Raw genomic sequence first — 14,270 nt, forward strand, 5'->3', positions numbered from 1 at the left:
TCATGTTGAGGACACATTCTTCCTTGGCTGTGGAGCTGAAAATGTGCTGATATGGCAAGCAAGCTGAAAGCATGAGAACAGGGGGGGAAATTCCTGGAAATTTCTTGTAGGTAGACCTGGCTATTGCTTCTGCATCTCTGCAATGTCAGCATCACCCTTTAGGCTGGCATGCAGGCAGGGGTACCTGTGAATAAGCACTCCCCCCCACCCCACTGGATATGCCAGGGCAGAGCAGGAGGGTTGCCAGGTCTCCCTTGGCCACTAGCGGGGGATGTAGGAGGTAGGGTTGCCAGATCCAGTTTGGGAAACTCATGGAGGTTTGTGGATGAAGCTTGGGGAGGGCAGAAACTTCAGTAGGGTCAAAGGCCATAGAGGCCACTCTCCAAAGTGTCAATTTTTTCCAAGGGAATTGATCTCTGCAGTCTGGAGATGAGCTGTAATTCTGGGGGATCCCTGGAACCACCTGGAGGCTGGCATCTCTAGGGGAAGGGAAGGGGGGGGGATTGACACTACTCTATGGTTTTAACATAGAGCTTTTAATATAGATCTTGGAACACCACACCAATGTGGTGATGTCACTTCCAAGTTTACGTTGGAACTGCCATTCACATAACTCTTCTCCCCCACCCATTTTCCCCCTCCCCCTTCCCCCCCAAGTGGTGGGAAGGTCAATGGGCAGAATTTGGGAGGTCTCCTGACACAGTGGGAAACCTAACCACCATGTTTGTTTTTAAAGAACAAAATCTCTGGCCGCTACATTCATGGATTAGCTCTGCCAGTCAGAGCAGAGAACACAAGGCTGCCGGACTTGATTCGAGCCCATTTCAATAGCGGTCCTGACAAGAGACAGGACGAAGGAAATGGAAGTCACACAGTTAAAGGCTGGTTCCAATTTTCAAATTTTAATCCAACCATCTTGAAATCTGAGCTCACTGTCTTGCACAAAGAACATCCTGAATGGAGGCCAAAGAATCGACCAACAGAACATGGTTACTTGAGAAAATGTGATAATCCCTCGGCAAAATAGTTTTGAAAAAAAACCTAATGAATAAAAAAAACCCGAAGAATGTTCCACTTATAATCCGAGTGCTTTGAGTTTTCATTCCAACCGTAGTGCAAGGACTTTCACAGTGCTAAATAAAATGTACCCGTATTAGACATCCGGAAACTGCACAGTCTTCACAGAGAAAATGGTTCTTCCAGACTGTTGATTCTGACTTATTGTCTCTGCTCATCTGCTTTAAGGGAGGCCCACAGTTTGGCTAAAAGTACCAACTTGGTTCCACCGGTACCTCGCTGTGATTCAGGGCTCTCTCCCGAAGGATCTGTTCCAAACACTCCACAGTCGGTGGGTATGTTTCCAGTTCAAATTTGTTAGCAAACAGGCTTGTGGAGTTCAGCAGCCACTTCAGGTCACCAGTCCCATAAATACAAATGCTTCTGACATAATGACCTGTGAAGGCATAAAATGTCTCATAAAAACAGTATCTGGCACAAAGAGGGACAAAGTGCAATCTTGCTCTGATACCTTTGCAGCCAATCTTATCGCACGTTTTACACAAAAGAACGTCCCACTGATTTCAGCGAGATTTATTCATAAGGAAATGTAGCAAGGATTGGGCCTCTTTTCAATCGTTCTTTGGATTCTTAAAAGTTCAGTGAACATACGGATTTATCCTTGTAAGCAGAGCAAATTTAATACTCTGTCCTGTTGCTTCCATCTTGCGCTCCTGCTCTGTCTCACACACAATTGCACAAATACTTCAAATATACTTTCAGACAGGAATGGTGGAGCAAGAGGAGAACAATTCCTCTTTTAGCAACAGACTGCACAGAAAGATGTTAACGTCTCACAGGAAGGCTTAAAGGGATGGACTGAAAGAAACTGTGGACTGGAACTCTTGAGATCATCTCACATGGACTGTTACACTGTCCTCTATTGACAGAAACTAGGCATGGTATATTGGGATCTCTTATTAACTCTGCTGTCTTGTGCGGGAGTGATTACATTATTTTGAAATGGTTATTTTCCAGCAATCTGAGCAGGCTACGGCCAGATTTTTTTGCACATTTTAAAATGATTTTACTATTTATTGTTTTATTGTATTACCTCGTTTTCATTTTATCTATAATCCAACCAACCTATGGTTGAAAAGACTGAAAATTAAATAAAATTTTATCTTTAATGTTAGCATCTGGCTGACTCCTCAGGAGTGTAAAATGCCAGGTAAAGATATGGGCCAATAGCTTTTGGGCCAGGATACTTTAGGCCAGTGGTGGAAAACCTATGGCATGCGTGCCAGAGGTGGCACTCAGAGCCCTCTCTGTGGGCACGCACGCACAGAGTTCGTCATGTGGGGGGGGGATCACCACCGCACACACCCGTCTAGGCTGGTCTGGGCTGCTGGGCATGACGTGCACACACCATGGCAAGCAGGGAGGACTCAGCTGGTGGGTCTGGTGCCTGTGCTCCGGGTGGCTGCTGCCCAAGGGGGGGGCAGAGGCAGAGGAGATGCTACGGAGGCGCAGAGTGGTACGTTCAGGACTTGCTGGAGGTTAGAGCAGGCTGGCTACTGCTGCTCAAGGGGTTGAACAAACAAAATGTGTGCCGGGAAATGCTCAGACCCAAGTTTTTTGCCAATCGCCTGGGCAGATCAAGCCTAGACTGGAGGAGCCAAGATGCATTTAGGATTTTTTTAAAAGCACACCAAAGTCTTTGCTAGAACTGCTTTTATTTTGCTGTTCCTGTTGCCTTTTTGTGGGAAGTCAAGTGCTGTGATGACATGTGAAGGAAAAACCGCAGATCAGGTGGCTGCTCCACCAATTTAACTTTCCTGAAGTTATCCCACCCATTCCAAAGCATTCTTGCTTAGGATTGCCTTCCTTTACTGCCTTTTCACTTCTATTTTGTGGTGAGGGGTTTATTGTGTTTTGGAAAGTGAAAGTTTTACTTCCTCTTCCCCCACACACCCCTCCCCCTTCCCCCGCCAGGCCCCCAGCGTGATAATAGTGTAATTATTTCAGGGAGATTATTACCATTAAACCTAAGACCTAGTTTTGGGGAAGCAGGGTAGATAACCCTGTTAAGCGCTGTTAAACCCCACTGATTTTCATGAGAAGAACTAAAGCATGATCCTTTACCTAGGAGTAAGATTGATTGCTGGCAATGGGGCTTGCTTCTGAGTAAACCCTCCTAGGGTCATGATTCACCCGTTCGAAACATTGCATGGTTGCTTCACCAAGCTTACTCCCTAGTAATGCACATCTTGGAGGCAATCGTTTTTTCTAAACTGAAACCTCAGTATTCAGGTTAAATTGCTGTGTTGGCACTTTGCGATGAATAAGTGGGTTTTCGGTTGCAATTTGGACACTCGGTCTCGAAAAGGTTCGCCATCACAGCTTTAGGTTCAGGAATCTTTTAAATATTTCCATAACATAGAACAGGAAAATAAGATTTCAGCACGTGGGATCTTCTACAGAGTACAAGAAACAACAAAAGGATGTTAGAAACAATGAAAGTATGTCCTTTACCGTGACACCCTCCGTGAGTGCTTTCCATATTGCTCCACTTAACAGCTCTCAAGTCACCTTCCCATGAACCATTCGGCATCGAACCAGGGACACCTATTGTGTGAAAAGAAAACAAGACAAACATCAGCCTTTCTCAGAAAGCCACGAGTTTATCTTGAACACGTCAGATGCTGAAGACTGGATCCATCACCCTGTGGACCATCTCACTGTTGATTTTGTTTGCAAAGACACGTGAACTCATGAAACTGGCTTAGATTGATTCAGACCGTTGGTCCACCAAGGCCATTACTGTCTGCTCTAAAGGACAGAGGCTCTGCAGAGTTGCAGGTACAGGTGTTTCCCAGCACTTGCTATCTGTTCCTTCTAACTGGAGATGCTGGGATGAAACCCAGGACATTCAGGGTGCAAAGCAGATGATCCTCAGGCCCTATTCATGACCACAGATGTCACCTGCAATCCTTGGATTTCATGGAAATCAGCAGAAGGCAGAAAAAAATGTTGTAAAAGTTAATTCCCGAATCACCAGCGATAGCAACAGTTTTGCATCCAAAAGCCAGGCATTGTTTTCTCGCAAATCTTTCTCTTAATCTCGGCTGACCAATCATGCAAGAGGATGCTCTGAACTGCTCAGAACTGGGGTTGCTTCCTTCTTTTAACTAGCTCTACTCCTGGGTGTTTAACTGCAGCCCAACACAATGAAATCAAACAGGTGAAGCTTTTCTTGACATGAGACTTTCTCCTTGTTATGTTTATTGTTAGCCCCCTTGGACATTTTAATGAAAAGGAATAGACAAAATTATAGCTGGACGGCCATCTGTCAGGAGTGCTTTGATTCTGTGTGCCTGCATGGCGGGGAGTTGGACGATGGCCCTAGGGGTCTTTTTCAACTCTATGATTCTAATACATGCAATGCACATAATATTTTATAGACAGACCATTTGATGAAATTCATTTCATTCTGTTATATTGTATTTTTTTTCTCCAGGGAGCTCAAGGTGAGATAGACCAGAGTCTCAGGTGGATTTCCATTCAGGCACCAGGGATGCCAACAGGCCTGGAGATAGCTTGTCACATCCCTTCAACTGAGGCTTCATATATAGAAATGGGCAGCTGAAGCCTTTCATGCCATAGAGGCAAATAATATCACCTAGTAATTGACACCCCGTTAAGCCTCTATTAAAGAGCATTTGGCCGTCATTCTCTGAATCCCAGTGCCAGGAGGCAATAACCAGGGTGGGGTGGGGGGCTATGCCTCTAGTCTAGGCCCTATTGTTGGCCCTCCAGAATGACTAGTTGGCCACTGTGTGAGACAGGGCGCGGAGTTAGATGGAATGCTAGTCTGATCCAGCAGGGCTCTTCTTATGTCCTTATGACATTTGTCTCCAGGCGACTGGCAATCCTGATCAAATCTAGCCCTGCTTGGCTTCAGCAAAGTGATTGAAATGTGCCCTTTACTCCTTAGCCTAGGACCAAAACAGTCCCCTCAGCTCTGCAGCGAGTCCGGGAAAACCTGTGGTTAAAAAAAGTTTATCAAAGGGGCTGTGCTGAATGTTAAAAAGCAGTGTTTTGGCCTGAAAGGGAGTGGGGAGGGTCAGTCACACAACAGCAACTGACAGGCTTTAGTACAATTTGCCACAACAAAGTTAGAATATTTCCTTCCTTTGGCGGAAGCAGATGGGATACGTTTTCCTACAGCTTAGTGTTAACAGACGGAAACAAGCACACTTGCCAGCGCTGACAGGTTGCACACACACAAAATTTCCATATTTGATTTTTACTGTGTAGAGATGTGTCAGTAAAGCACGAAGCATCCAGATGACAACGTGGGGACAAGAACTCCGTGGACTGCATTGGTAAGATGGGCTATTAGCAGCAACACTGTCTGTCTACCCAGAAGCTTCCAAAGGTTTTCTCTGCATGCAAGCAAAATGTTTACTGTATTGGCCACGAGCCCTCAGTCTTCCCTTACACAGATATACAATCCCATAAACATGGCAAAACAGGGGGAAAAACAACAACTAGAGAGACTTTTCACACAAATTAACAACACAGGCAGGACATCCAGCATAGCTCCTATTTATAAGAAGGCTGATCCAGAGAATTATAGACCAATTAGCCTTTTCCCAGTAGCCTCCAAACTGTAAGGCAAATTTCTGAAGCTTAAACTTGAGGTCTGGGCTAATGATAACAAGGTACTACATCCCTGTCAGTTAGGAGTTAAGAAAGGGCATAAACCCTCTGTCCTTTGGCCTCTTTGGCAATGAAGGACCTCATGAAGAAGAAGAAGAAGAAGAAGAAGAAGAAGAAGAAGAAGAAGAAGAAGAAGAAAAGGAGTAGTAGTAGTAGTTTGGATTTATATCCCCCTTTCTCTCCTGCAGGAGACTCAAAGGGGCTTACAATCTCCTTGCCCTTCCCCCCTCACAACAAACACCCTGTGAGGTAGGTGGGGCTGCGAGAGCTCCGAGAAGCTGTGACTAGCCCAAGGTCACCCAGCTGGCGTGTGTGGGAGTGCACAGGCTAATCCGAATTCCCCAGACAAGCCTCCACACCTCAGGCGGCAGAGCTGGGAATCAAACCCGGTTCCTCCAGATTAGACACACGAGCTCTTAACCTCCTACGCCTTGTATGCTGCTTTGGTTGAGCTGGCTGTAGCCTTCGACTCTTTGGATGGAGAAAGGGTTCAGCAAAAAACCTTAAGGCAGGGTCTTGTTCAGTCTGCCTGATCCGGCAACTTGATTTGCAATACTTCTACAATAATCAAGGTAGGAAACTCAGGTTCTCTGACCAACGGAATACCAGTGGGCAGGGGGCATGATGCACAGGCAACTACCGCTGGCTACAGCCCCTCACAAATTTGACGGCAAACCTTGATTTACGGTTTCACAAATTGCCCTTTCGGAAGGCTGCATGAATCCATAGGGTCTCTTGTTTGCACAGCAGTTCTTTTAAATCCAAACAAAGCTGACGCTGTATGAGAAGTTGTCCGTCTACTCTACTACGTGGAAACACTAGACTTTCACCAAGATCAGCATTTCACTTACTGAGGTCTCCCCACATGTACAGACTGCCGGGTAGTCACAAGGTTCACATTAAAGCTTCCTTCACACAACTACTAGGTTCATCTGAACGGGTCCAAAGTGATCTCAGAAAAGATTATTCCTTGGAGCTTCTTGTGCAAAATGAGGAACACAAAGGTCTACTTTACAGGGCTGGAAGGACAGAAAAATTTAGTTTATCCATTTGAACAATGGTATAGAAATGACAAATCATTGACGGCACTCAGTTCTCTGCCCTGATAAGCTGGGGGTGGGGGGGTGGGGGAGTGTCTCATGTGTTTAATTACATTTTTGGCACCAAGCTCAATTAGATCCACTTTTCTTCAGCAGCAAGTTTCTTAAAAATCTGAACAGTTCAGAAGAAGCTGGGCCACCTAATCATAAATGAACATAGTGTATTCTGGCATGCATTTCTGATTTACTTTTATTACCTGTTGAATTATTTTGGGGGTTCCCTGGTATTGCGGGGTCAGCTTCAGGGGATCGACGGGATGTATTGTGTCCTACATCTATGATAAGGCATTTTATACCTGAGAACAGGCATCTTGGAGGGCCTTTTCAGTAGTGGGCCCAGTAGTGTTTATAGAACAACCTCCCCAAGGAGGGGGGTCCCTGGCCCCTTGTTTTTGATCTGTAGGAGCCAGCTGAAGATAGTTTTATTTAGAACTGCACTTGATTACAGAAGTGATTTTAAAAAAATGGTTTCATGTATTTTTATGTAAGGAAGAAAGACAGCTCACAAGTCATCAGGACTGCCATTCTCAACCAGGGTTCCCTGGTACCCTGGGGTGCCGTGAGCATGTACCAGGGGTACTGCGGCAACACTACCGCCCCCCCTCATTTTTGTGGTGTCTCCCACCGGCGCCAGCAAGGACATGGAGCTGGCCCATGGGGCAGGGCCTGCCACAAGGTCAGCAGCCACCCCATCCCCAGTGCTACCCTTCACCCTGGGAGGGGAAGGTGGGGGTGTGGCAAGCAGGGGCAATGGGAGGGAAAGGTGAAGGGTGGCGGCAGGGGTACCCTGAGATATGAAGAGTGAGGTCAGGGTCAGGGTTGGGAAACACTGCATCAGGATCACTGGAAGGGAGTACCCGTATGTACCTATTCGGGCAATGAGCTCACAAGGGGAGCCATTCCTGTTTGGGTAACAAACCTAACTCCTCACCGACTTGGCGATTTGGTGGTACAGCTGGTATCACAGATTCATGAATTTAGAGCACGTATGGGCTTAGATGGTGTGTGGCTGACCAGAGAAAAGCTGGCTATGCTGAGGGAAAGGAATGCTTCTGGGGCAGTTTCCCCACTCCTTCAACAACAACAAAAAGTCCTCAGAATTGTTTTCCTCTTCTGCCACTTTTAGCTATATGCCTTACGTGAATTGGCAGGTTTTGAGCTGGGCCCTACCTTTATGGCTCACAAGTGGGATGCTATTGCCAGGCTGAGACAGAACTCTGACTCAGGACCAAGATGATGGGGTTGACATCTCTTGAAATCCAACTGAAATCAAATAATTAAGATGCTTCCTGAAAGGTCTACTAGCTATATTTTTGCCACATCCTTTCCCCGAGATACTGATGGCAGTGTAGATGAGCCTCCCCTTCTCCAGTTTACCCTTACAACAACCCTGTAAGGTAGGTTAGACATTACTAAGACTACTTTTCTTCTATCTGGCCATGATTCCTCCCCACAGTAGCTTTCGGGAATGGAAAAAAAAGGTAAGATAAAGATAATTAAAAACACGTAAATATCAGGATGTTTCATTTTTCTGGAGTACTTTTTTACCCACTGGTGGTATCAGTTCTTTGGAAACACTCTGAAATTGCCCATAGCAATGGAAAGGAGGGAAAGAAGCCGCTCAGGAGAAGGCTGACCGGTATTTCCAGCTTGGGTGGCTTTTGTAAGATCCCATATGGAGGCCTCCTTTGTTGCCCAAAGGGTGTAGTTTAAAAGAGAGATGAGAACATTCCCTGCCCCCTGGCAACAGGTATGTTCACTTTAGACAGCCCCTGACTCAGCTATGCCCTCGGGGAGGTTCCGAGGTGGAGGAAAGGGAAGGGCTGGCATCTGGATTACGGTGAGTTACTAAACATTGCCAGCATACGTCAAAGCTTTAGCTAGAATGCCGGAATTCCCTTTCCGCATTGCTCATCAGGGGAATGACTAAAAACCCCAACACTTTCCCTAAAAACTGTAGCATCTAGCCATGGCTGGGGTACATCCACACCTCTTCTGGATATTGCCCTGCCAGAATACATCATAGAAACCATTCACTTCTAGGATTCTGTCTTCCTCATAGAGGAAAAGCCAGGTGCAAATGACTGCTATAGTGCGACACTAGTGCAGATACCCAATGATGTGTGGATGCAGCCCAGGTGACTCTGGAGCTGTGTTCGAATTTCGCTTCAGTAACTCTTTCAAGGATGAGCATGTTTGGCAGGTGTAACTGCACTATCATCTCCCTTGTTTCAATGGAAGCTCAGCGCTGATCATTGAAGTCAGATGACAGAGTGAAAACAGGAAGCAAATCCACAAGATCGGGCGGGGGGGGACAGGCTGTGTGATGGTTTTAGATATCCTTTGTTTGCTAGGTGTCAAGCACAGACCATATAATTAATATTATTATTTTATTGTCATAGTCATTGAAGATCAAGGATGACCCAGGAGATAACTGAAAGGATCTGTCAAACCATATTTGCCTGTCAGCAAACACTCGTGGGAGGGGTGTATGTGTGTGTGTCAGGGTACCAGAAGAAAAGCAAATAAAGCACAACTACACTGAAAGTGTCTTGTGGTACAAAAAAAATCTATCTTCAAAACCCTAATAAAAACACAAAGTGTCTCAATGTTGTAACGAAGTACACAGAATCCGTATCTCATCATAGTCTTGTACTGTTTACCAAACTGCTTCCAGACAACCTAACTGTATCATAAGAATACATCAATGAATCTTTCATATACAGTCATATGAACATAAGTCAACTCTAGACCATAATACAGGGGTCAATAATAAACTGCAGAGCTGTTCAGCATCCGGATAAACGCCCCACCTCATCAATGCTTCGGAGGCTTACGGCAATCAGCTCTCCCAAGAAAGGGAAATATTTTGTCCCAAGCCTCGGAGAGGGACAAAATCACATGTGGTCTTCCCAGATTTTGCTGCAGCTTCTGCAAGCTGCAGTAAAAACATTCTGAATTTGGGGTCACAAGTCTGTCAAACTGCTGGTTAAAGCAGCACTGGGCACACAGTCCAGTTGAAAAAATTGTTCTCTGTTCTGTGTCACATGCTATTTTGGACAGGTGGTTTCCTACCACAAGCAATATCCAAATTCAAAACGATGTCCTTCCCTGCTTTGGAGCAGAAAGAGAAGCCGATGGGGAGGCCACCTTTCTGCTGACACACACTTCATGCTGCACAAAGACAGGATGTCAGCGGAGTGGTGGCTCTCTCTGTGTGGAATTAGTTTGGAACCAGCCATATTGCATTCATCAGCACTTCTTTCTGAAAATGTTAACTTTCTCAAAAACAACAACAACCCTCTTAGTTCTTAAGAACACCCCTAACTTGCCTGTTTAACCTCTTCAGGGAATGAGCTCTAGCAAACTCATGTAACAGACGCTAGCAAACTCATGTATCTGCGTGGTGTAGTGGTTAAGAGCAGGTGCACTTTAATCTGGAGAACTGGGTTTGATCCCCCACTCTGCCGCTTGAGGCTTATCTGGGGAAACACATTAGCTTGTGCACTCCTCCACATGCCAGCTGGGTGACCTTGGGCTTGGCACAGCTTTTCGGAGCTCTCTCAGCCTCACCCACCTCACAGGGTGTTTGTTGTTAGGGGGGAAGGGAAAGGAGATTGTAAGACCCTTTGAGTCTCCTTACAGGAGAGAAGGGAGGGGATATAAATCCAAACTCTTCTTCTCCTACCCGTCCTGGGGCACCCAGGTGATGGGGGATGAAGAAGCCTCCTCATGTGAGGAGGAGGTGGTTCTAGCAGGCCCAGTGCTTGAACCAAACTAACAACAGGTGCTCTGCCAGAGAAAGGGATTCCTACACTTTCTGGAGGAGAGCTTCAGCCCAAAGCCAGTGTATCACTATTGCAGTCCTTGGGTTTGAGGCTGGCAGCAGAAAGCGGCCCACCACATTGAAGCAAAAGGGAGGTGTCACAGAAGACACAGACATAAACCACCTTGCACCTGACAGCTGGCAGTCAGCTGGCAGTCAATTAATTCTGAATAGCTTAAAAAAATCTTAGCTGGACACTCAAGGTGCCTACCAAACTCTCATTTACTCCACATAAATGTTACTGGCATCACAATAATTAAATACATAATCCTCAGACGATTCTCTCGTCTGCACATTCTCATCACACCTAGCCGGAACTCATATCTTAACAACATAGTCAAAATTCTTATCTCAGTGTAATACCCCCTCAATCATCACCTGAGCCCACAGAACATTGGAGAAGCTGGGGTAGGAGGAACGTGCAGGCCAGACACCGAAATGACTGGGTAAGAGTAATATAGCGGGGAAATCAGTTGCCGGGGAAGGTGAGCTCCCTCCCCCTCACTGGCAGTCTTCAAGCAGCGGCTGGACCAATGCTCTTCAGGGATACTGTAGACTAGGGTGTCTAGCTCTGGCCTTTGACCCCTGGAATCGTAGTCCACGAACATCTGGAAGGCCAGAGTTAGACCCCCCTGCTCTAGATTAATTCTGCATTCAGCAGGGGTTGGACTAGATGGCCCCTTCATACTCTATGATTCTATGATCCGGGTTAGGGAGATTGCAACGAGTTAGATGCTCTGTTATACTGTTATGGTTTGCACCTGTGACAGAATGACCGGAGGTTGCAGGTTATAAGCAACCACTGAGAGGCAGGCTGGAATAGAAGCAATGGGACTGTCACCTCCTGATTTATACCTTCAATCTGCTGTCTAACACCTGTGAGGCTCCTCCCTACAAACACTGAACCGGGCCTCGACTTTGGATACTATCATTAACTTTGTGGAAGTTGTTGCTGTGGCAGATTTGTTAAAACTGTGCTTCAATTTGAGGGTGGTTCTGCTTTTCGTTAGACAAGCTCTTTGCTAAAGGCTGGTGCATATCTCTAACAGGAGCAAAAGCATACATATCAATCACAGGAAGTGAAAGCTAGGATTACAAACTTCTCATTTCTATAAAATAACGTTTGGTGCCTTTAAAAAGTTTGAGTCCCCAGTAGACCATTCAGTTCCTTCATTTAAAATAAGCGTCCCCTGAAAGAAAGGATGGTGAGTACGGTCACAATCCCACCCTGAGTCTGCGTGTTCTCACATACATATTGCATGTTCACCTGTATGTAAAGCATGTTTGCTCTTCATTGCCACCACCCCAAGATATAAAAGCCAGCCTCTCAAGGAATCAACACCTTGAGGTACCCTGGCGAGGTTGCCTCTGAGCAAGTATGAAGGGCAGAGCTTCCAATTACTTTAGCTCCCCCTGTGTGTGCGGGCCCTTAGCGTGGATGAACAATACTAAGTGTGTGGGTGGAATCTGAGGCAAAGCTCGTTTTCTTACACGAAAGAAACTTTCTTCCTAAAGGTTAAACTAGAGCACGTACATGGTAAATAAGTTATCAGAGTTAGGAGAATACAAATCTTTGGTCTTGCTGTAGGGTTGCAGATCTCACAGCATCCTTTTCTGGATACTTCTGAATTCTGTAGAATTCTATACCTTCTTGTTACCCACTGCCAGGGGTAACTAGAAAGTGATTTCAGAGTGATTTCAGCTTTGGCGGCAATGAGCGATAGTGATTTCAGCTTTGGTGGCAGTGAGCAGATGCAGGAGCAGGCTGCCTTCAGAGCAGAGGTTCTTTATTGTGATTTCAAGCTCTTTCCAGGCCAGACTGCCTTCTACAGAGTGAAACGCAGCCCCTTTTATACAGTTTTTCACCCAATCAGAGGGAAAGGGGGCAGTCCCCTGCTACATAATACAGACAATCTAAAACAAAGAGCAGGAAGACAGTCTTTTGTTTTTGCTGATGGGATTAAGTCCCAGAAGAAAAGGCTGCCAATGAATCTTGAGATCCTAGAAGTGGAAAATCCAACAGTCCAATGGGTTTTGAGATCCTCTTCAGTGAAGGTTCAAATTGTCCAATAAGAAATATAGGATGCTGTCTCCAATGGCCATGGCACACCTTCCTCCTATCACTTGTAAGAACAAGTCTTTTGTGTATGTTGATGGATCTTCTTGATTGCTGAAGGGTGTTGGCTCACTTTGCATCTTCTAACTTACTTCCTGGAGACCTTAATATTACCCAAACTAAATATTATAATCCTATGGAACTTATTCTACTAATATAATAAAGTAAAAGGAATATTTCTAATACATTTCTTTTCTTGTCTATTACTTAATGTAACTCTATAGACTCTCTTAACCTTATAACAACATGCTTATATATTGGGGAGGGGGGGGCAGTGGTGGGATCCAAAAATTTTAGTAACAGGTTCCCATGGTGGTGGGATTCAAACTGTGGCGTAGCGCCAATGCGGCTGGGCGGGGCACAATGGGGGCGTGGTGGGGGATTCCGGGGTGGGGCATTCCTGGGTGGGGCTGTGGCAAGGACGCATCCGCTGCGCCGGTCCTTGTTGTGTGGAAAGCGAATGCCTGCGCATGCAGCGCAAGAGGGCACCACGCACTTAGCCGGGTGAACCACCTGCACTGGAGCTGCTTCAAGATTCCCTGCGCGCACTACTGCTGAGAGGAGGGGCATAACTAAGGCAAAGATCACGTGGCAAAATCACCAATTAGTAACCCCCTCTTGGCACACACAAATAATTAGTAACCTACTCTTGGGAACCTGTGAGAACCTGTTGGATCCTACCTCTGGGGGGGCAAGGGGGGGCGGATAACACCAGTAATACATTTTTACTACATACACACATGGGTAGCAAGCAAAGCAATATCAATCGAGGAATCTACAACCTATCTAAAGGTACATATATAAAAAATAAAGACAAGGAAGGAGTTATTTAAGTAGCATCCTTATTTCTAAGCCTACTTCTTTAAAGGTTTACACAATTGCATTCTTCCAGGCAAAGGCTTGATCTTGCTTAATAGGGGGCTTAAAGGCCTAAACAAATATTTAATTAGTACTAACACCCACCCACACAGGGTTAGGGTTCAATAGAATATATGTCTAATAAATTCTGTGGGTTCACTGGTAACATTCTCTCTCTCTGGTGTGTTTCTTAATGGTGGCCCCTTGCAATTGAAACGCTCTGCCCCTGGAGCCAGCCTGGTATCTGCTTAATAGTCTTTTAGGAACCAGGCCAAAATTCATCTTTCGACTCAGGCTTTTAACTATGGGTTTTATTGTTCCGGCTTTTTAAAATGATCTGTGGTCTGTTTTATGGGCAGCTTTATGCTGTTTTAATGACTTGTTGTTTCTATATCACTAATGTTCTTTTTAAATTTTAAGTTCCCTTGAGCAGGACTCTGAAGAGATGGCAATGAAACCTTCTTAGCAACTTGAAGTTGGCATATGTGGCATGATTCCCTTGTTTTCCTTGCTAAAGGAAACAATGATAGAACAACTGCTCTTGGGGTTTTTTTGCCGGGCGGGGTGTGTGTGTGTGTGTGTGTGTGTGTGTGTGTGTGTGTGTGTGTTAATGGCTCACAAGAGCAGTCTGCAAAATTGTCTTCACAAA

At 45.6% G+C, this 14,270-nt stretch overlaps 1 protein-coding gene across 2 annotated transcripts in view; it reads right to left on the minus strand.

Annotated features, from left to right (window-relative positions):
- Positions 1–878: 878 nt before the first annotated feature.
- The window catches only part of GCNT2 (glucosaminyl (N-acetyl) transferase 2 (I blood group)), a 62,798-nt gene continuing 49,406 nt past the window's right edge, over positions 879–14,270 (minus strand). For both annotated transcript variants that reach the window (XM_048508351.1, XM_048508350.1), the window contains 2 exons: positions 3,532–3,624; positions 879–1,453 (listed from right to left, as the gene is read on the minus strand). In XM_048508351.1, coding sequence (XP_048364308.1) covers positions 1,263–1,453; positions 3,532–3,624 — 284 coding nt within the window. In that variant the 3' untranslated portion in view covers positions 879–1,262. The remainder of the gene's footprint in view (positions 1,454–3,531; positions 3,625–14,270) is intronic.

Source organism: Sphaerodactylus townsendi, linkage group LG09 (assembly GCF_021028975.2).
Source record: "Sphaerodactylus townsendi isolate TG3544 linkage group LG09, MPM_Stown_v2.3, whole genome shotgun sequence".
Taxonomy (NCBI): domain Eukaryota; kingdom Metazoa; phylum Chordata; class Lepidosauria; order Squamata; family Sphaerodactylidae; genus Sphaerodactylus; species Sphaerodactylus townsendi.